The 22814-nt window shown below is 49.8% G+C and overlaps 1 protein-coding gene across 1 annotated transcript in view; it reads left to right on the top strand.

Moving 5' to 3' along the window:
- Nucleotides 1-22814, top strand: part of Sdk2 (sidekick cell adhesion molecule 2) — a gene marked incomplete at its 5' end in the record, with an annotated part of 93780 nt that overhangs the window by 60863 nt on the left and 10103 nt on the right. Inside the window, 8 exons of the mRNA XM_028761291.1 lie at nt 2081-2267; nt 5673-5810; nt 8853-9014; nt 12167-12292; nt 18331-18495; nt 19563-19703; nt 19988-20126; nt 21846-21972. Of these exons, the coding sequence (XP_028617124.1) occupies nt 2081-2267; nt 5673-5810; nt 8853-9014; nt 12167-12292; nt 18331-18495; nt 19563-19703; nt 19988-20126; nt 21846-21972 (1185 nt within the window). The remainder of the gene's footprint in view (nt 1-2080; nt 2268-5672; nt 5811-8852; nt 9015-12166; nt 12293-18330; nt 18496-19562; nt 19704-19987; nt 20127-21845; nt 21973-22814) is intronic.

Raw genomic sequence — 22814 nt, 5'->3', positions numbered from 1 at the left:
ATCTCCCAAGTCCCTTATTTCCTTTTTAAAAAATGATTTGTTTATTTTATGTGCATTGGAGTTTTGTCCACATGTATATCTTGTGTGAGGGTATCAGATCTTGGAGTTATAGACAGTTGTGAGCTGCCGTGTGGGTGCTGGGACTTGAACCTGGGACCTCTGCAAGAACACTCGATGCTCTTAACCACTGAGCCACCTCTCCAGTCCCTTATCTCCTTTTCTAATGCCCTTTCCTAACCTCATGGTTTTGTTCACATCTCATTATGTCCTTGCTTGGTCTCTTTACTGGAGGATTCAAGGCTTCTTCCATGAGATAGGGACATCACTAAACAGTAAAGTACTTGCTAACAGTTTGCTGTGCTCTGGTAATACACGGGCATGAGACATATACATAAAACTCAGGCTCGATCTTCAGCCGAGGGAGAGATATCCTTCAGCGGAGGGTAGGAAGAAGGGGAGAGAGGGGAAGAAAGAAATCAAAGACAATCACCCACAGTCTCCACCCCTCTCAAGCTGCCCCTCTATTCTCTTCTCCACACTCCACTCCAAATACGTCCTCGTCCTCCCCCGCCCCTCCAAATCTCACCCCGCTAAGGCTGCTGATAAATCTACCCTGTTCTTTGTCAACAGGACACAGACTTCACCCAGCCTGTCTCCACAGCACTGTTCCTTACACAGTTGAGACATGACATTCTCCTGCCTGTTTCTCCTCACACAGCCCATCACCCCTCCTCGGTCTCCTTTGCTGTTCCAGCTCCCCCTGCATCTCAACAGAGGCCCCAGGAATCTGTCTCTCCCGCTCCTCGGGCTTGAAGAATCCAGCAGTTCTCTGCCTGTCCTCGGCAAACTGTTGACGCTCAGGGAGTGTGCAGAGCTGTAAAGCTAGCCTCGAGCTCTTCCCAGAATGATGAATTCAGGAGAGTTTATTGTGGCTGTTGCATTCTGATAGTCAGTGGATGAGTGGGTGTTTTTATGAATGAAGACCTCAACTCTCCATATAAAAAGAATTTTAAAAACGGAAGCAAGGCTATAGAGAAGCACATCTTTTGTAGTAGCAAGATGTCCTAACTGCCTTTGCACACGCTGGGGGCGGACACTTTTATTAGCTCTTTCCTTCTTTTATTGGTACTGAGGAAAGGAAACGCCAATAGCGTTCAGAACCCTCTTTGGCCAGCAGATGGCGCCAAATGATCTCCAATCCTGTACAAGGTTTAGGATGCCAGGCTATAGAGTCCCAGCTCAATGTTCTTAATGTAGTTTGATAATCTTCCATGTGTGTTTAAAAGCGCTAACCATGTCCATTATAGAGCGCCCGGAGGCTCCACAAAGTTCCTGCTGCGCTGAGGGCCTAAAGTCCTCCACAACCATGTAACAATACCTTTAGAAGCTAACCAGTCCTTACGGCCTGTAGCCTTCTTGCTCACCCCGGAAAGCACGTGTCCTTAAGCCCTCTGCAGCTGAGAGAAATTGTGCCTGACCAAGCCTCATGCCTAGCAAATGGTGCCATCAGAATTCAGCCACAAACCAAATGCCTCCTTAGTCCAGCCTTCCCCTGCAGCAGACTTTGCAGACTTTGATCCACAGGTATCAGGTTGGATTGTGCATATGCACCACCAGGAACTTTACAACGGGAGTTTTTTACAGGAGCATTGACAGCTGAGGCTGCTACTATGGCACACAGGGCAGAGCTGAGGTTCTCTGCTCCTCAGCAGTGCCCTGGCATTCCCAAGCTGCTGGTCCTTGTGCCCCACACAGCCGAGCAGAGCCCAGGGTTGTTCTCGCCTCTCCCGCTCTGGCTTGTGAGACACAGATTCCTATTCTGAGGCTGACACATCTGTGTTACATGCAACAGATATCAACCACAGAGAAACAAGAAACACAAGGGGATGAGGTTTACAGTCGAGCAGAGGATGGGTATTGGCTAATAAAAGGAAAGTTCTGGAATCCTTCTTAAATAGTTCTTAGATACTTCCATCTTGTTTTCCTGGTTGAAAGCAGAGGTGTTTTTGAACCCTGAGATGGGCAGAGGCGGAGGGGAAACATATCACCCCTCTCATCCCACAATCATTGGTTCCCACAGATTTATTTCTGGGAAGTCCAGCGGAGGAACCTCACGGAGAGGGTGAAGACTCTCTTCCTGGCTGAGAATAGCGTGAAACTCAAGAACCTGACGGGCTACACTGCCTACATGGTCAGCGTGGCCGCCTTCAATGCTGCGGGGGATGGGCCTCGGAGCACCCCAACCCAGGGCCAAACTCAGCAAGCAGGTAGGGAGAAGCCTTGGAGGGGAGGGTGTCAGTTTGTGAGGACAAACTGGTGTCCACACCTGGTGTGGGAGCTGTCTCATGCAGCCGGGGAATTGGGTATGGATACCCAGGCCCCACTTCTGGATGCCCTATGGAAAGAGAGCCTGCAAAGAAGGCTCTATGGCAGGGCAGTGGTGGCGCACGCCTTTAATCCCAGCACTTGGGAGGCAGAGGCAGGTGAATTTCTGAGATCAAGGCCAGCCTGGTCTACAGAGTGAGTTCCAGGACAGCCAGGGCTACACAGAGAAACCCTGTCTCTAAAAACCAAAAAAAAAAGAAAAAAAAAAAAAAAAAGAAGAAGAAGAAGAAGAAGAAGAAGGCTCTATGTGTCCAGAAAAAAAAGAAAGAAAGAAAGAAAGAAAGAAAGAAAGAAAGAAAGAAAGAAAGAAAGAAAGAAAGAAAGAAAGAAAGAAAGAAACTCTCACTGGGAACCTTGAGAAAGTCCCCAGATCTCACCTAGCCTGTTCTGCCCACATGGCCTCAGACTTTGGGACACTCCCCTGTTTGGCTTGCTTGCTCCTTTCCTTTCTTCTGTCTCCTTGCCTTTGTTCATCCCACCCCACGTTCATTGTCTTCTGTGAGCCCACACTTGTGCTTCATGCTGGTGATGAAACAATGATTTAAAAAAAAAAAAAAGACAGTAAGTCTGCGTCCTGGTGAGGACCACAGGACAGGATGTAAACAAGCCCTGATGAGCAGGCTGGGGGTACAGGGGGGCTAAGGGGAGCAGGGTGTAGTTCACTTTGGACAGACCTGGCCAAGATGGCTACACCTGAACTGAGCTTTGAGCCAGAGGAGACCAGCTGTGGGAAGTTCTGGAGACAAGCAGGAAGCAGGATTCCTGTCAGAAGGACCAGCAGGTGCAGAAGCTTAGAGGCTGGAGGGGATTAGAGGAACAGAACCTGGTGTTGACAAGAGTGGAGTGACAGCCGAGTCCCCAATGGTCTGGAAACAGATTTGTGTTCAGTGTGATGGGGAGACACAGAAGGGTTTGAGCGGCTGAGAATTGGAACTCGGGCTGACTCAGTGGTTAAGAGCACTGGCTGCTCTCCTAAAGGACGTGGGTTCAATTTCCAGCACCCATGTGGTAGCTTTTAACTGCCTGTAACTCCAGTTTCAGGGAATCTGACACCCTCACATAGACCTGCATGCAGGCAAAAACACCAATGCACATGAAATAAAAATAAATAAATAGGATTTTAAAAGGAACTAGATCTTTTTATGTTTTGAAAAACTGGCTCTGCCTTCCGGGCTGAGAGTCTGGAGGGAGCCGACAGAGAGGTGGAGACTAGACCCAGGCAGGACGGAGGAAGGAGGGAGGGTAGATCCTCTTGTCCTGAGGTGTCCAAAGCCACTTTTTGGTCAGTGTCACACTGGGTTGCCCTAGAAGTCCCAGGGAGTGAGCAGTGAGTGTTGTCTCTGTTTAACAGCAGGGCCCCCAGAAAACATGCTTTTTGTTCATGATTCCCTGGTCAGAGGAGAAAGAGCAGATGCTGAAACCAAAGCAGATCTGAGAGAATTCAGGAGCATTTGTTTCTTGCTTTTTTTTTTTCTTTTTTTTTCCCACGTGTCAACCCTCCAAAGCCATGAATTTCACATCTGCAGATTCAACCAACCAAGAAAGGAAAATATTCCCCCAAATTGCTTCTGCCTGGGCACGGCAGCACAGACCTGTAATCTAAGCACTTAAAGGTGAAGCCAGGAAGGGCAAGAGCTCAAAGTCAGGGCTGGAGAGATGGCTCAGCAGTTACAACCATTGCTGCCCGTTCCATCCCAGAACTTACTCTAAGCATCTCACAACTACCTATAGCCTCAATTCCAGGGGACCTGACCCCTATTTTTCTCACCTCCATGGGCATGTGTGCTCATGTGACAGACACACAGACACATAAATAACAACTTTGCAATAAATAGATACAATACTATTCACGTTGTATCAAGAATCATAAGTAACCTGGAAATGAGTTAACATGTATGGGAAGGGATAGGTGACATCTCAGTGGTACCTCACTTGCCTAGCCTGAGAAAGATGCCCTGGGTTTAATTGCTGACACCACAGATAAGAGGGAGGGGGACATAGCTTATATGCCAAAATGGCATTTTATATGAAACAACCATCCTCAGATTTTTGTTAGAATAAATCACCCGTTAGTACAGCCTTCTGCCCTGGCCCCCAGAAAGAGGTTTTCCCAGCCTGATACCTTCCTTACTGGGGCCCCCACTAGTCTTAAAGAGGTGTAGAAAGCAAACTACCAGAGACAGTTCATAACCAGGATCCTCTCTGAGACAAGACCCCACTCCAGAGGAGCCTTTCCCTCCACTGGCTCCCCTGTCAGCCAGAGGCTGTGCTTGGGGTGTGCTAGCCTATCCATCTGCCTGCCTGCCCATCTCAAGACATTTCATCAGTGTCACTGGTCAAATATGAGCCCCCCAGGAGCCTAGAAGCTTCCGGCTCTGTAGCAGGACAGAATGTCCTGTCCCACGTCCTTCTAACCCCCTAGTGTGTTGAGGGGGAGGGCAGGAAAGGGCCCTGAATTCACCTCCCTCCTTCAAAGACAGCCAGGGAGATGGAGCCGGAAGCTGTCAAGATTAGTTCTGGCCTGGTGGGAGGCAGCACTGGACAATAATAGCCTGGCCATCCACCCAACCAGATTGGGACGCTGGGGGGTGGAGGCTGGGGGTGCTTCCTGTCTTGCCTGTATGCCCTCCCATTTCCCAGCCCCACCCCTACCCCCACACCAGAATCTTCCATCCTTGTGTTTTCAGAGTTACCCCAGGGGTCTCAGAACAAGAAAACATCTCTTCCAGAGGATCTGGCAGTCCTCGGTCTGGCTCCTGCTGCCAGCTTGATGTCTCTATGCAAGCCCTGCAACCCAGGGATGAAAGGAAGGCCATGTCTCCAGAGTGCTTACATCTCCTTTAGCGCCCACTCTGTATATGAGGCCAAGGCACCCCACCCACTCTAGCAGGGTGCTGAAAAACACACCCCATGGTGGCAAGAAATGGTCTTGCCCCCACAGTGACCTTCAGGGGTCATCCATTGTAATGCAGTAACTGGTCCCAAGCTGTTAGCCAGGGCTCAGAGCCACCCAGGAGAGAGTCCAGATTCTCCATCTTTAAGGAGGTCTTTCTCCCAGTGCCAGAGCCTCTGCTCTTAGACAGCTGAGAGCTAGTGATGGCAAGGGAGGAAGAGAGATTTCAAGGGCCTTAGCTGACCTTTCCTGCCTTCTTCTTGTGCCTAGCCTCATTCTCCCTTCCTCCCGGGCATGGACCCAAGAGCTCCTGCTAGTTGCTTGGAGCCGGACCTGAGGTTTTGCACTTCCACAGAAAGAGAAAAACAAAAAGGCCTTTGCTGTCTCTCCACAGCCCCCAGTGCCCCAGGCTCAGTCAAGTTCAGCGAACTGACCACTACCTCAGTGAATGTGTCCTGGGACGCCCCACAATTCCCCAACGGTCCTCTGGAGGGCTACCGGCTGGTGTATGAACCCTGCACCCCAGTGGATGGTAAGTGGGGATCTCCCTCGTGGCCTGAACTCTCCCTTTTCAAGGGCTGGTTTGTACCCAGATACCATGATCACTCCTCAGCAGTTAGATGTAGTGAGAATCTTCCTGTCTTATAAATGGGGAGAGTGACCCAGGGAAGGAGTGTTTCTGAGAGAAAAGTATATGAGGACAAAACGGAAACAGCATCGTAGGGCTGCCGTCTCCTGTGCAGGCAGGGGACCTGTAACATGGACATCCTGTTCCTGAATCAGGAAGAGAGAGAGGGAATCCAAGCAAAATATAGTTGCCCCAAGAATGGACAAGACCCCAAAGAAAAGAGTCCTCTGGTGTTCTCATGTTATCCTGGCCCCCTTCCAAACCTCAGAGTTCTCAGCACACCCCCTTTGGAGGGTCAGGGACCCTTTTAGCAATCTAATGAAAGCGTCTCCCCCAGGATGATGTGTGAGGGAGGACAGCTACCACACTCTTGCTCTGCAAATGACTGTCCTCGCCTAGGTCATCTGCACTGTCTTCAGATCATTCTCTCTCTCTCCACCTCTTCCCTTCTCAGGCACCCCATCCAGACCCTTGATCCTCTTTGGGACTCTCAGAAAGGGTTGGACTGGCAGCCCTGCCTGTTGGCATCGGGTACCTGCCAGCTTTCTCACACAGTGCAGCCCAATGCTAACTGATAGGACCGAGCCAGGGGTGAGCATTAGTCCCCAGAAGTCACCACTGTTTTATCCCGAAGCTATCTTTTAAGAGAACTTAGAGGCAAGAAAGGGGCCGGGCTTTTCAATGGCTGGGTCTACTTAACAACAAGGCATAGAGGTAAGACTGCCTTAGAAGTGACACCCTGGTGGCAGGAAGTGACCACTTCTATGTCACTCACATACCTCTTAGCACTGGAGCCTGGTAAGAACAAGCAGCAGAAGCTGGGAACATTAGGCAGCTCCAGTTCTTGGTCAGTGGTGGGAACAACAGTCCTCAGTCTTTCTTGCCACCACCTGGGTGCCAGCAGCCTATCCTGCAGAGCTGGGCTGCATCAGAACCACAGGGGAGGCAGGGCCTGGAAAGAGATGAAGGCAAGAGCAGGGCTAGGTCAGAGATCACGAAGACAAGCTGCAGGAGACCTAGACAGGCTCTTGTCTGAGTGGTTTTTACCTGGCCTATCCAGAGACCTCCCATTTTGAGAAATGGAGTCCTTGGACTCTAGTGATCTTACTCCATCAGGGCCTAAACTCTGTGTCCTTATAGGTTCCTGAGTAAGGGTCTCCATGGAGACTATGCCATAGTTCTGGAGCAGCCCAGCAGCTCCCCAATTTCTTATGGAGAAAGCCAGGAAGGGGCTTGCTCAGCAGATCAAAGAGGACTCATTTATTATGTGAAAGGGGTTAGAGGTGAGGCTCCATTGGTACAGTGGTCACCTGGCACACAGAGAATCCTGGATCCCATGCCCAGCACCACATAAACTAGCCATGGTAGCTCACGCCCATAATTCCACCTCTCAGGAGGTGGGGGCATGGAGATGGACGTTCAGGGGGTTCCTTAGCTATACAGGAAGTTTGAAACTAGTTTGCATCACTAGAGACCCTATCTCAGAAATATATACGGCCTAGAGATGTGGCGTAGCAGTTTAGGGTCCTGGCTGCCACTACAGAGGGCCAATTCCCAAGCACCCACACAGCAGCTCACTGCTGTGTATAACTCCACTTCTAGGGAATCCAATACCCTCTTTGGCCTCCTCGGGCACCAGGCATGCAAGTGGTACCCAGACATACGTGTAAGCAAAATATCCACTGCTCCACTCTTCTCCCTCCTGGGCTCGATGCTGGATTATTAGCATCTAAGGAAAAGGAAAAAATGTCAGGCAGCAGTGCCACATGCCTTTAGTCCTAGCACCTCAGAAGCCAGGGGCAGGTAGAGCTCTTGAGTTCGAGGCCAGTCTGGTCTACAGAGCAAGTTCCAGAACAGCCAGGGCCACAGAGAAGCTCTGTCTAAAAAAAAAAAAAAAAAAAAAAAAAAAGGGATAAATAAATAAATTTAAGTAAATGAAGTAGTTACTATGTGTTTGGTGCTCTCTCCTTTCATGTGAAGCTCCGTTTCCTTATTGGGGATGCTCCTGATCCTCTGGCTTGTTGGAAGAAGAAACTGAAACTAGATTATTTATATATACACACACGCATATACATATATACATATATATACACATATACACACATATACATACACATATATACATATATACATATATACATATACACATATATACATATATATACACACATATATATACACATACACTACACACACACACACACATATATATTTTTTTTTTGCACATTCAAAGGAATTCATACATACACACACAAGGACAAGTTTAAGGGCTACAGCAGGTTCTGTGGTGACCAGTAGACACCTTCTATAAGAGGGCAAAACCTGGTCCTGACTCTCAGGGAGACTCTGGGCTTGGGAAAGTACAGAGCACCCAGAACCACCTTGTGGAAGCCCCCATTCCTGCCCCTGGCAGCCATAACCTGAGGTGCTGAAGCTTCATCCCTAAAAGCCACATGGTTACAGATGATGGGGCCCTGGAGCTAGGCTTTCATTGGCCAAGAAGAGCCCAGAAGGTGGAACTGGGGCTGGGGAGGGGGTTAGAGTAGTCACCGGGTACCATCCAGCTCCAATGCTGGAGGTATCTTCACAGAACGTCCCACACTGGCTGTCTGAATGTCACGTTCTGTGAGACATTGGCATGGGGATGGGCTGACGGGTGGTATAGCAGTGACAGAGAATGGAGACTTTGTGACTGTTCTGGACTGGGCAGACAGGACATAGCTTTCCTCCAGGTCCTTTAACCAGGGAGCGTTTTTCCCTGAGCTCTTTCTCAGAGCCATGTTCCTGACACAGCGTTGGCAGCCTGTGGACTTGAGTGACAGCCCACACTGATTTCAAGAGATGGAGGCCACAAACCATCACCTCCTCCCAGTAGCTGCCAGTGTGGCCTTGGTGGCCCTGTTCCTACCAGCTACTGTAGCCCCTACTCACAGTCCTTCCCCACAGGGGTCAGCAAGATTGTGACCGTGGACGTGAAGGGGAACAGCCCACTGTGGCTAAAAGTGAAGGATCTGACCGAGGGCATGACCTATCGTTTCCGAATCAAAGCCAAGACCTTCACCTACGGGCCTGAGATTGAAGCCAACATCACTACGGGCCCTGGAGAAGGTAGGAGAGGTGTCCCAATGTCCTATACACCGCATCCTCAGGCCTCCAAGTAACAGAGACCCAGGAGGTTTACAGATAGTTCTGAAGAGAGTGGGAAGCAGAGAGCGTATTACTCCTCTATCTCTTGCCCCAAGGCTCCTCCCTTCCTCCCTCCCTCCCTCCCTCCCCCCTCCCTCCCTCCCTCTCCGTCTTCTTGACTCCCCCTTCCTCACTGTCCCCCCTCTGGGCTCCACTCTAGTCTTCATTCTAGGCTTGGTTATTAGCATCTAAGTCCTTGGGCTATTCCTGACCAAGCCTGGACTGACCCAGACCCTCACGTCATGCAGGCCCATACACACATCCCAGGCTGTCGCAGGGTCTGCCTCAATATAGAGCCCAGGTTGGCCTGTTACTTATGGTCCTCAGGCCTCAGTCGCTCAAGTGCCGATTTTTCAAGAGTGAGCCACTACAACGGAGAAGGTTTCCATTGCTCTTTCTTTCCTTCCTCTCTAACCCTCAGCCTTTGTCACCTCAGCTCCTGTCACCTCTGTCCAGGAAGGAGGCAGCCTGGCAGGTGTCCAAACCTCCATCCTGGCCAGAATCACCTCCCTGAACCTCCCCATCTCCCACCCAGCAGAGGTTCTTAGAACAGGGTGCAGGAGACTTCCCCAGTTCTTGTCCAGTTGTAGGCTCCCTGGGTGGACACAGAGCTTCTGGTTTCCATGAGATGCAGTTGTCTCCTCTAACAATGACACTGGCACCTCCAGTAACTCTCTGACACACAGGCAACCTCCTGGCAGCCAGGCCTGCCTGCCTTCCCCAACACCCGACACCTCTTTTCCCATTTTCTTTCTTTTTTAAAAAAAAAAAACAAATATTTATTTTATGTATATGAGTACACTGTCGCTGTCTTCAGACACACCAGAAGAAGATCCCATTACAGATGGTTGTGAGCCACCATGTGGTTATTGGGACTTGAACTCAGGACCTCTGAAAGAGCAATCAGTGCTCTTAACCACTGAGCCATCTCTCCCTCAGCCCTTCTTTTCCCATTTTCAAGACAGGGTTTCCCTGTGTAGCCCTGGCTGCCCTAGAACTAACTCTGTAGATCAGGCTGGCCTTGAACTCAGGGATCCTCCTGCCTCTGCCTCTCTGCCTCCCAGAGACCTGTGTCACCAGTGTTCCCAGATGCTTTTACAGATAGAAAGAAGGCCACTTTGTACTTGCATGTCAATGTTCCTCCCTTGCAGTCCCACCCTAATCTTTTCTGTCACTGTCCCTGGTCTCCGTCACTTCCCACTCTCCATCCAGGACCCTGAGGCGATCAGGGTTTAGTCTCCACAGGCCCTGTCATGGGTTCAGGTTTTCCCATGCTGAACATACAAACCACCTCTTAAGCAACTCTGCTGCCCGAACAAATGAACCCTCTCGAGGAAGGATCCAGCCAGGCCCAGCCCAACTTCCTCCCCAAGGCCATCTCCTTCCCCTCCCTGTCTCAGCACCAGCAGCAGAACGTGAACTTTCTCCAGAGCATGGGCTAGAAGAAGAAGCGGCCTGGAGAGCCCAGGCTCTCTTGCCTTCTACTGGCTTGTGGGTTTGTCACCCCCATGTCTCAATCAGTAAGATCATGATGTGCACGACCCGGGAGGCAGCCGTCCCAGCTGTCCCAGCTGTCCTAGCTACTGCAGCTCTGCTTCTCCTCTGAGACTTCCTGGGATTTAAAAGCTAGAAGAGAGCTGGCAAATAGCAGGCCACCTGAGCACAGCCTGTTAGAGAGTTCCAGCTTGGAGTTTGTGGCACCGGATAGGGAAGATGTCAGACAAGAAGTAGAGGAGGGGTGGATACTAAGGAAGAAAACCAACCTTACCCAGGAGGGATCTGCAAGAGACAACACCAGCCCAGTGGTCCTTGGCTCACCAGAAAAGCCAGTAGTAGCTCTCTTCTCTGTCCTGAGCAATGTCCTATACAGAGTGAAAAGCGGGGACTCCAAAGGCCACCCCAGCCTGCTCTCAGATCATGCCTCCCCTTCATGAGCTGCAAGCAAGATGCTCCTTAGAAAAAGAAAAGAGAGGGAAACTGAAGCTCTCCAAAACTGACATCAGGAGTGGATATGGGAACCTGGCAATGCGGTATCCAGCTGTGTGTGAAGTCTCCAGCCTCCTGTCTGAGTTAAACAGCTCTCCCAGGTCCCAGAAGGTTTTGGTGAGATGTCGGAGTTGTGGTCTCTTCCTATCAGGCAGCCAGAGACCATCAATCAGCCTGCATGCGTGCATATACACTGCTGCCTCAGACTCTAGTACTATGAGCAGATAGGAAACATCTACCGTGTGCTAGGCTCTAGAGATGGTTAGCATCATGTCTACTGGGAGACATGCTTGGTAGAGACCACACACAGCAGGAAGTACAAGCCAGGAAGAGACAAGGCTTGTACTGGTACACTCCCAGTGAAGTGTTTGGGATGCTGGAAAAAGAGCTGCCTGGCCCAGTCATCTGTCAACACAAGCTGCCTCCTGTCTGCTATTCCACCCTCCCTCTCTGATATCTCAGCCTTCAAGACACACCTTCTGCCAAGTTCTCCTCTTTAGGCTTCCTAGGGAAGGAGCCTGCTTTCTCCATACCTAGCCTAACAGCACATGCATGTGGGGGTAGCAGATTTCAAGTAAGAGACAGGAAGGGCATTATCCCATGCTAGGCAAGGAGATGTTAAAGGGACCTTCACCCCCTCAAACAGACCTCCATCCCTGAGTACACTGCACCATCAGTCTGAACACCTCTGCTGCCCGCTGTGGTATCTCCTTTCAGAATTTCCTTCCAGAAGGCCCTAGCAGATGGGCAAACTGAGGCACCCCTGAAGGATTCCATGAGTGGATCACATCATAATTTCTGGCTGGTCTTACATGCCTTCATCCTCTGTCTCTGCTCTAGAACCTACCCTATGTCTTGCCCTGGGATTCAGAATGTAGGTGTGGGAATAACTGGAAGAGACAGTAGTCACATCCTGGCAGGCCTGGCCCAAGATACACTCTTTGGACGCAGTATTTGCAGGAGGTCCTGGAGGCTCCATGACTAGAGTTGATCTGGTTGCCCAGCCCCCAACCACCAGCACAGGTCGTTGTAAAGGGAGGGCGGTGTTGGTTCCACAGATGCCCTTATACACTATGGGATGTTTGCAGGTGCCCCAGGACCACCAGGAGTGCCAATCATCGTTCGGTACAGCTCAGCCATTGCCATCCACTGGTCCAGCGGAGATCCTGGCAAAGGACCCATCACACGCTACGTAATAGAGGCCAGGCCTTCAGGTATGCCCTGCCCAGGCTGGGCTATCTTTCCTCCGTGACCCACACCCTGCCCTGCTCCCATCCTTTCCTTGGGCTTGCTCCCATCCTCCATCCATGAAGGTGTGTGTGTTATTGTAAGTGAACCTGGAGTCGGAGAGTAGAGGATAGGACTCTCTCCTTAGAACTAGACTCTTGCTTAAGAATCCCCAGGAGGCCCCCAAAGAACAATTGTCAGCACCTAGTACGAACCAACTAAGGGTAAAGGTTGTTAAAGAACCCAGAGGAAGGGCTGGGCAGTCAAGTGTGCAGGCATGAGGACCCAATTTCAGGTCCCCAACACCCCCATAAAAGAGTGATACCTGGTGGTGTGCACCTATAACACCAGCACTGGGCAGGGCCCCAGAGTTTGCTGGCTAGAACTGGCAAGCTCTAGTTTCAGTGAGACTCTGCCTCAAGAAATACAGTAGAAAGCAGTTAACAAAGACGCTCAACATCCCCCTCTGACCTCCACACACAAGTGCAGGCACCTGCACACACACACACACACACACACACGAGCTCATTCATGCATGCACGCCCATGAAGAATGTGAAGCTAGAAAAGCAAGGTTTGGCTCACATTAGCTAAATGCCCATGTCCTGCTTGTGGCTCATTTTGTCATCCTGCCGACCTCTCATGTCAAGCCTGAAATCGAATCACAAGAACTTCCAAAGCCATCGGGCCCTGAGCTGCTGAGAAGTCACTCCTGAGGGGCTGCCCTCCGCTCCTGTTTCACTATCAGTCTGCACCTGCTTCCCGGGCTCCAGCTCCGTTACTGGGCAAGCTCCAGCTCCCTCTGTTGCTAGGTTTCCAAGCTAATCAGAGGAGCCCAAGTCAGCCAAGAGCTGAGGACTTGATCTTTGTATCCTGAGGATCTGTGCCTAGGCCATAGAAGTTGAGAAAGATAAGTCTTTGCTGCCCAAATGAGAATTATGGTGAGAGGTAGGGGAGCCTACCAGTAGTTGATGTATGTGGTGTGGGTGTGTGGGTGTGTAGGAGTGAGTGTGTGCGTGCGCACGCACACGCATGTGAGTGTATGCAGATGAGGCCTCTGGTGTAATTTCTCAGATGCTGTCCACCTTGTTTATGAGACAAGGTCTCTCACTGGCCTGGAACTCACCAAATTAAGCTCTGGCCATTGAGCCCCAGGGATCATCCTGTCTCCCCAGCGTTGAGCTCCCAATTGCTTGCCACTGTGCACATTTTTGGCCTTTAAAAATAAAGATAAAAACCTGGGTTCTAGGGAATCAAACTCTGATCTTTGTGCTTGCAAAGAAGCAGTTTGCTGTCCAAGCCATTCCCCCCCTCCCCCCATAATACTTCTTATGGAGAACTGAACCACCCCATCACAGGTTGTACATTCCTCAGGGTGGCTGGGTCACCCCAATAACAAAGAGCTAATTATTCCAGGAGGTCCTAAAAGCCACCACCACCCACCGCTGCCCTAATCTCACGCTAATCATCACAGCCACAGTAACTACATGTCTGGCAAACTCAGATGCACCATTTCGCCCACACTGCAGGTGGTGCTGGCTCTCCCCTACTCCAGATGGTCCCTCCCTGGACCTCCAGTGCCGGCTGTTGAGTTGGCCCGGAGACCTCTGCATGCATCTCCTCACCGAGGCCTGTGCCTGCATATTTCACCAAAGCCTGCCGACCTGGTGCCAGGCTGTGGAATGTTGGCCCAGGACCTCAGCCTGTTGCTTTTCCAGTGTTTCCTGGGAGGCCCAGCATGAGCCACTGCCCTTCCAAGTTTGGGGGTTGTGACTTGGGGCATGCAGGTGGACCAGAGGAAGGACTGAACCAGCATTCTGTGACAGACGGAGAAGGGCCAAAGCCCGCAGTTTTAGGGAGGACCAGACAGTGGGAAAGAGGGGGAAGTGAACCCCGAAGATGCTAAGACAAACCTTAAACCTGTTGGAAAGTGAGCTGTTTTTCCGAGATGAGTGTCGCCCCTCCTCTGGGCTGCCTCCCCCCTTTTTATCCTCCCTCCATACTTACAAGGTCCTCATGACAAAATACACATTACAAAATATGCCTGTATTACTGTGCTTCACGCTACACAGACTAAGCTAGACATACCTAGTTCTTCGAGTCACTGAGCTCAGGCAGAGCAGAGTGAGGGAGGGGTTTACTCTGGGGACTGACTGGGCCTGTGAACTGGCTCCCACATCTGCTGACTCTAGGGAAAGAGGCCACTGAGGGACATTCTAGCAGCTTCTGGCTTGGTCTCACTGTCCAGACCCCATCCTTTGTTTGTGTGGGGTACAGTGAAGGGGGAGTGGGTATGAAGAACAGACAGGAGACCTCAGCCTCTAGAAAGCAGCAGCAGGATTCTCCATAAGCTATTAGCAAACATCATTCGCACTCACCGCTTTCCTGGACACCCTGAGGAAACTCAATGTCAAGAGTAACCCGGCAGAAAATGCCACTACTGATAGCTATGTCACTGTGACCTTGGCAAGATGAGTTAAGCTCTCTGAGCCTTGTCTTATCTGTCAAACGGGAGAAGTTCTTACCCCCTGTTACAGCACACACACACACCCCACACACACACATCAGGTTGTATGACACAGGACTGTCAGCTGCTGTGGGGGAGGCCCCACTGTTACAGTAATCACATGAGGATCTGAGCCCCACAGTATCCCAAGGAGCAAAGCGTTGAGTTTACGTATTGACCTGCACGATAATACTATGAGAAACACAGGGGAAAGTCTGAGTGCCTTGATTTAACACACGCTGCGGAGATGTCCAAGCTGAGTGCTAATGCATAAGGGTACAAAGACAAGCTACACCTGATCCGTAAGGATTTCAGAGCCTCGAAGTAAGGAGAGAGCTGGGAGATTAAACAGAAAGATAATTGGGTAACTTGGATGGGCTGGCATAAGGAAAGAGGCTGAGGCAGGGGATTGTGAGTGCCAGATCAGCTTGGGCTACAAAGTGAGATGGTGTCTCAAAAAAAAAATTTAAATTAGAGGGCTGGAGAGATGGCTCAGCGGTTAAGGGAACTGACTGCTCTTCCAGAGGACTGGGGTTCAAATCCCAGCAGCCATGTGGCAGCTCACAACTGTCTGTAACTTCAAGATCTGACACTTTCACACGGACAAACATGCAGGCAAAACACTAGTACACATAAAATAAAGGTAACTTTTAAAAATGAAAATAATGTAGGTGATAATCAAGTAGATATTCAACAATACTGATGATGAAGCAGGAAAGATGGCTCAGTGGGTAAATTGCTTGCTACCTAAGCATGAGGAATGAGTTTGCATCCCCAGTATCCATATAAGATCTGAGGGAAAATCTGTACCCCAGTACCGGGAGGTAGAGACGGTGTAGATCCCCATGGTCTATGGCCAGCCAGTCTAGCCAATTGTTCAACTCAAGATTTGATGACAGACCCTGTCTCAAAAACTGAAGTAGAGAGAAATGGAGAAAGAGCCCCAAACATGGCCATGTGTTCAGGCACGTGCTTTTGTGCACACGTGCATGCACACACACACACAGACACAGACACATGTGTGTGCACATGCACGCAAAGACACACATACATACATAAACATATACACACACACAGGGACATGCATGCGTGCACATGCATGCACACAAACACACACATACATACACATATAAACATATACACACACAGGGACATGCATGCGCGCACATGCATACACACGGACACACATGGACACACGGACACACACATTCACACTACCATCTGTGGCTCAGGACCCAGGGCCTTCTGGGAGGATCTCTGAACAGACAGACCTCATGCAGGCTTCTGTAAACTGGCAGGGTCTATCATGGAGAGAGAAAGGCTGCCCTCGACTGGGCTTGCAGTACACTTGGTACAAAATGTTTTTTCAAATGATGCTAGGGCAGTGATATCTACTTATTCCTTAGTCCTGGATTCCCCTGCTGGATCTGAGGGAAAGTGTGGTAAGAGCAACAGATTCCTTCAATCCAGGAAAGAATGTTCTGGAATTGGGAAGCTAGCCCTGGTACACGAGAGTAGCTCAGAAGTTGACAGAAGAATGAGCTCCCTGAAGGCAAAGCCAGGGCCACTGCATCAGGGAGAGCTGGAAAATTGAGGCTGCATTCCCAGACAGCCTATAACCCCAGCACTCGAAAGGCTGAGGCAGATGAACAGAGGTCAAGGCTAGCCTTGGCTACAAAGACCCTATCTCAAAATTCAAAAAAGCATTCCTCTCATGTTATCTATTGACACTACCTAGTATATTTGAAATAGGAATGTGTATTATGTCTGTCATTGCTATGACAAACTGCCAAACAAAAACAGCTTAAGGAAGGGAGGGTTTATTTAGCCCTCTTTAGTCTTAAGGGTACTATCTGTCCTGCCCAGGGAATGCATGGCAGCCAGCAAGTGAGGTGACTGCTCACAGGCAACAGTCAGGGAGCAGGAAGAGACATGCTGGTCTCAGCTCTTCTTTCCCTCTTCTTACTCTGGGAGGACGCTGCCCGTGTTGGAGCTGGGTCTTCCCTGTTCAGTTAAGCCTCTAAGGAAACACTCCTAGACATCTCTCCTAGTGATTCCACATCCAGTCAGCCTGACAGAGAAGATTAAATATCACAAAAGGAGTCTGTGTCTCTGGATGCTGGTAGAAACTGAGTGTCCCTTACCTGAAACGTGTGGGAGCCAAAGTTTTCCAAGTTAGGAATATTTTCCAGTTTAAGAATATCTCCATATGGGGCTGGTGAGATGGCTCAGTGGTTAAGAGTACTGGCTGCTCTTCCAGAGGTCCTGAGTTCAATTCCCAGCAACCACATGGTGGCTCACAACCATCTGTAATGGGATCTGATGCCCTCTTCTGAAGACAGCTACAGTGTACTCATATACATAAAATAAATAAATAAATCTTTAAAAAAGAATATCTCCATATATATACAACTTATCTTATAGAATACAATTATATAATATATATTATACATAGAATATAATATAGAATGAGACTATAATTGCGCCAGGCGGTGGTGGCGCACGCCTTTAATCCCGGCACTTGGGAGGCAGAGGCAGGCGGATTTCTGAGTTCGAGGCCAGCCTGGTCTACAGAGTGAGTTCCAGGACAGCCAGGGCTACACAGAGAAACCCTGTCTCGAAAAACAAAAACAAAAAACAAAAAAAAAGACTATATAATTGCATTTATATACTATATATATGCAAATATACAAATATGTTTTAGATAGACACACACATAAACATAAATTTTCTTATGTGATATACCTTATATACATAGCCTAAAAATTAATTTTATAGACTACTTTAATATTTTGTACATGAAGTAAAGTTTAACCATGTGAAATCTTTCTGCTTGAGATGTTACAAGTCTCAAAATGTTTCTTTTTGGGAGCATTTTGGATTTATTATATTATTATTATTATTATTATTATTATTATTCTTTTAGGTCTGACTATATATCCTAGGCTGGCCTCAAACTTGATATCTTCCAGCTTTGACCTTCAGAGTGCTAAGATCACAGGCATGTCGATGTTAAGAGTTTTTCTGTTTTTCGTTTTTTGTTTTTGTTTTTTTTGGTTTTTTGAGACAGGGTTTCTCTGTGTAGCCCTGGCTGTCCTGGAACTCACTCTGTAGACCAGGCTGGCCTCGAACTCAGAAATCCACCTGCCTCTGCCTCCCAAGTGCTGGGATTAAAGGCGTGCGCCACCACCGCCTGGCTTTTTTTTTTTTTTTTTTTGTTAAGAGTTTTTCTGATTAAGGTGTTCAGCCTGTATTGGTTTGGTTGTTAAAGACTTTGCTACATAGTGCATCTTTTAAATATTTTACAGATGTTTTCATTTTAGAGACAAGATTTAGAGGCATACCCTCCCAGAAAGTATCTGTCTCTAAGACCTCCACAAGAGCATCCTAAGAGCCAGGCTCAGGCGTGTGTTGAGCCACTGATTAGGTGGGACCCACACTCAAGGGGTTGCAGCTAGAACCAGATCAGGTGGGATCTGAGGCTCCTCCACCTCACTGTCTCTTCTCTATGCTCCTGCAGATGAGGGGCTCTGGGACATCCTCATCAAGGATATCCCCAAGGAGGTGACTTCCTATACCTTCAGCATGGACATCCTGAAGCCAGGTGTAAGCTACGACTTCCGCGTCATCGCAGTCAATGACTACGGCTTTGGCACTCCCAGCAGCCCCTCCCAGTCTGTGCCAGGTACCAGCCCGTAGGGTGACAGGTCAGAGAGTCCTTGGAAGAGCTGGTGACATGCTGGGAGGGTGGGGGTGTGGGGAGAGAAGGCAAACACTGGGTAGCAGAAGTATCAAGGTGGTCATACAAATTGTACCGTCCCTCAGTTTCTCTTACCATGAGCTCTGGGTCCTAGGCCTACAGCAGTTCACAGCCTCAAGGGGAGTTGCCATCCAGGCTGTAAACCATGGTTCTATGGAAGCCACCTCACCCCACTCCCAACAGACAACACCTAGGGCCATGGGCTAACACTGGTGGCCTCTAAGACCCTATTGGGCAGCACCCAGGTGGGCCATGTTCACTGCCCCACCCTCCCCCTTTCTTCATCCCTCCCATCCATCTTAGGGTTCACATGGGGCACTAGGCCTACATCTATGGCCCTGATCAGTTACTGACCACTTTAAATAGGAAGGCAGAAATTCAGCTCAAAATTTCACTTCTGCTCTCTGCTTGGGCGTTAGCAACCCAGCTCTTTTTCCACCCACTTACTGCTCCTATGCCCAGATAGATAGCACTGAATTATGAAATACAAAGAGTCTGAGATGAAAATAAACTTCCTTAGCTTTCTGCCATCTGTAAAACAAACGAAAACAACAAAAAACATTCACTATAACTTTGAGGAAAAGTTCTCTCAGGCTTCCTAATGGCCAGAGAAGCATCTTTCCACACATAAATTAGATTCTGTCTATCATAGTCTTTTTTTCCAAAGTCAAGAGAGTAGAAACAACAAAAAAGCAGCTAACATACTGCTACTCTCCCTTCTTGATCCCCTGGCAGACATCATTCATCGATCCCAGCACTCCTTCTTAATAAACCCAGGGAATTCTCAATCAACTAAACCATAAAACTCTTCTTAAAATGGTCCTCCAGACAAACCCTTGCCAGCAGATCAAAGCTGGAACTTTTAGAGTGCACAGACCCCCCACCTACTGATAACGCCCATGAGCAGGCAGTGGGACCCCAGATGGACCAGGAAGGCTTGCGGGCAGGAGAGTATTGAGCATCCAGGTCCTGACACTGTACCCCTGTTGCAGCCCAGAAAGCCAGCCCGTTTTATGAGGAATGGTGGTTCTTGGTGGTCATTGCCCTTGTGGGTCTCATTTTCATCCTGCTTCTGGTCTTTGTACTCATCATCCGAGGTCAGAGCAAGAAGTACTCCAAGAAGACAGATTCAGGTAAGTGACCCTGCATCCTCCTACCCTCTCCATGGCAGGTTTGACTCCTGAGGGTCTCCCTTATGTTGTGGGCTGGGAAGATCTCTCTCCTAGCAATGTACCCTCTCAGGCAGGGCAGCCAGGAATTCCTCCACACAACCCCAGGCTCTACTCTGGGTCTTGATATTAACAAGGAAGAAAAGGGAGAATCCAGGCTAAGTGGGAGAATGGAACTGGGAAGGAATGGCTGTGTGACCTGACGGGTACCAATCTTCCATCCATCTCCCACACTACTTTGCCCTCAGGAGGGAATACCAAGTCAGGTGCGCTCGGCCACGGGGAGATGCTGAGTTTGGATGAAAGCAGTTTCCCCGCTCTGGAACTCAACAACCGGCGGCTGTCCGTAAAGAACTCCTTCTGCAGGAAGAACGGCTTGTACACCAGGTACTGTGCCTGCATGTAGGGACAGAGGACAGAGACTTGAGGGCCACACACCAGCGGCCAGCAGTGATGGCTGGGAAGGAGCATGGAACATGTCATGCCCGCGTGGCCTTCCCCTTCCCTGGGAAATAGCATCCAAGCTTCAGGGCTGGCAATGCTCAAAAGAAGGTCATGTGGGACCTCAGCAAGATGATTAGGCATTTGTGTTAGTCCCACCAGACCCAATCACAGTTTAGAGGATGTTAGAAAATCCACGAGGAGGTGGATACTAAGAGTCTCTGCCAATTGCTGCAGAGTGCAGAAACATACAGCATTGTGGAAGCCAACCGACAGTTGTTTGCAGTCAGGTCAGTAGCACTAGTAACTGGTCTTGCAGATGGTCATACACCCCGAGGTGAGCTGGACCCAGCCAAGGCACCTCAGTGAGAGGTGCCAGGGACTAGCCTATTGCTTACGCTTTTTTTAGCCAGGAGAGAGTGAAAACCTTCTTCCCTGGGCTTGACTTACTTTTGTTGGAGTAAAGGCCACCATCTTTCAGCCTCTGGAAGCAGTTAGCATGGAAAGGCCTTGAGGTATGTAGCTGAGCTGCCAGAGAGCTTGCCGATCACTCTTAAGGCCCTGGGTTTGATCCCCAGCACTGTGAAAACTGGATGTGTTGATGCATCCCTGTAACCCTGGCAGGGTTCTAGGGAGACAAGGCCGTGAGGGTCAGGACTGAAAGGTCAGCCCTGAATTTCCATAGTGTTTGAGGCCAGACTGCATCAAATGGGATCCTTTCTCAAAAGCCCAAAACAATGAAAACACCAGAGGCCATTCTGGTGCGACTCAACGGCCATTCCTGACTTCTTTCTGACTCCAGTCTCTCCTGGATACTCTTCCCTGAAGCCACCAGGCTGCCCATTCTCAAGGGCCAGGGATGCTTCTGGGGCCCACCTGGTCCTTCTCTGATAGGACTGGGCAGTTTTATGCTCCCAAAAGCTCAAGGGAAGTTGAGGCCACAGCCAAAGGGACTCCTGTCTCCAGCTTCAGTGTGTTGACATTCACGGTCCAGTGGAGGCAGCAGGCTGGGGAGGGGAGGGCGTGCGAGCAGGCAACCTCTTTGAGCGAATTCACAAAGCTTCTCTCTGTCTCCTCTTGCAGGGATAAGCCATGTGTACTTCTCCAAGGGGGTAGAGGGGAGGCTGAGGGCGGAGCAGGCAGGCTCTCATCCCTCGCCAATCCAGGCTTCCAAAGAAAGAAGCATTTGAAGCCGTGGTTAAACTCATCCAAGCCTGGCATCTCAGCCACAGCCCCGCTGAGCAGGCTCCTGGGCCTGCCACAGGGAACAAGGGGGCATTTCACCCATGGCCCCACCTCCTCTTGTCCCCCTTCCCCTCCTACTCATAGGACACACACATAGAGGTCTGCATGTTCTATGCCCCCATGGGAATGAGAAAAATCTCATTTTCACTAAGCCAGATTCAAGCTGAACTGTTCTCAGTAATGTTTGTGCATACATGTATGTGCCCAAGCACAAAGACACAAATTCCATTTGCCCTGTATGTTCAAGGACCACTCCTCCTCCTCTAAACCCTCCTCCCTCCCCAACCCCCTTCTCTAAGGCCCAGGCTGACACAGTGGGGTTACAAGGAGGAACCTAGGGTGGAGGGGCTGGTGGCCTGCATTCCTCCAGACTTCTCTGAGGCTACGCTACCTCTCAGCCTCACTCCCTTCTCTCCCTAGGTCCCCTCCCAGGCCCAGTCCGGGCAGCCTACATTACTCTGATGAAGATGTCACCAAGTACAATGACCTCATCCCAGCTGAGAGCAGCAGTCTGACTGAGAAGCCCTCGGAGATCTCTGATTCCCAGGTGAGGGGCACGAGGACCCAAGCCTAGACAGGTGGTGGCTGCTACTAAATGTGGGTCAGCCTCCTCCTCCTCCTCCTCTTCCTCCTCCTCCTCTTCCTCCTCCTCCCCATCCCTCCTCCCTTCTTTCTTTTCTTGACCATGGAGAACAAAGTGGGTGGAGAAGCTATCCAGAAGTCATTCATAGGTCAGCCACCACCACCTCTGAGCCCTGCTCAGTTTGCCCCAGAGTGAATGGGGTCTGGATCATAGGACATCTCCAAGAGAGCGTGGACCTCTACAGTTAGCAGAGCCCCTCCATTGACCAGGTTCCCAGTAACTCGGACTCCTGGAGGAAACTTGCAGCTCAGTGGATGGGTACTTACCTAGCATACAGGAATCCTGGGGTTCAGTCTCAGCAGCTCAGTGGATGAGTACTTACCTAGCATACAGGAATCCTGGGGTTCAGTCTCATCAGCTCAGTGGATGAATACTTACCTAGCATTTGGGAGACCCATGGTTCAATCCACAGCAGCATTTACACTAGCCACACCCATAATCCCGGCACTGGGGAGATGGAGCAGGAAATCCAAGGTCATCCTGGAGTTCACTCAAGTGAAACAGTCTGGAATTCTAATTCCTTAGTTTCAGAGCCAGATGCTACACTGTGCCTGCCCGTAGAGTTGGGTCTGAACCTTGTTTCTACCCTATCCCAAAGCCTTGCCTATGGGACTTTCTAGAAAAGTCTTCTCCTCTGTACAGTAAGCCATCTAAGAGAACCAAACATTCATCATTCCTCTGAAATAACAACTTGTGGAGGAAGAAGAAGAAGAAGAAGAAGAAGAAGAAGAAGAAGAAGAAGAAGA

This window comes from Grammomys surdaster, unplaced genomic scaffold (assembly GCF_004785775.1).
Source record: "Grammomys surdaster isolate TR1022 unplaced genomic scaffold, NIH_TR_1.0 126906, whole genome shotgun sequence".
Lineage (NCBI taxonomy): Eukaryota > Metazoa > Chordata > Mammalia > Rodentia > Muridae > Grammomys > Grammomys surdaster.
This window is presented reverse-complemented; position numbering and strand designations above follow the sequence as displayed.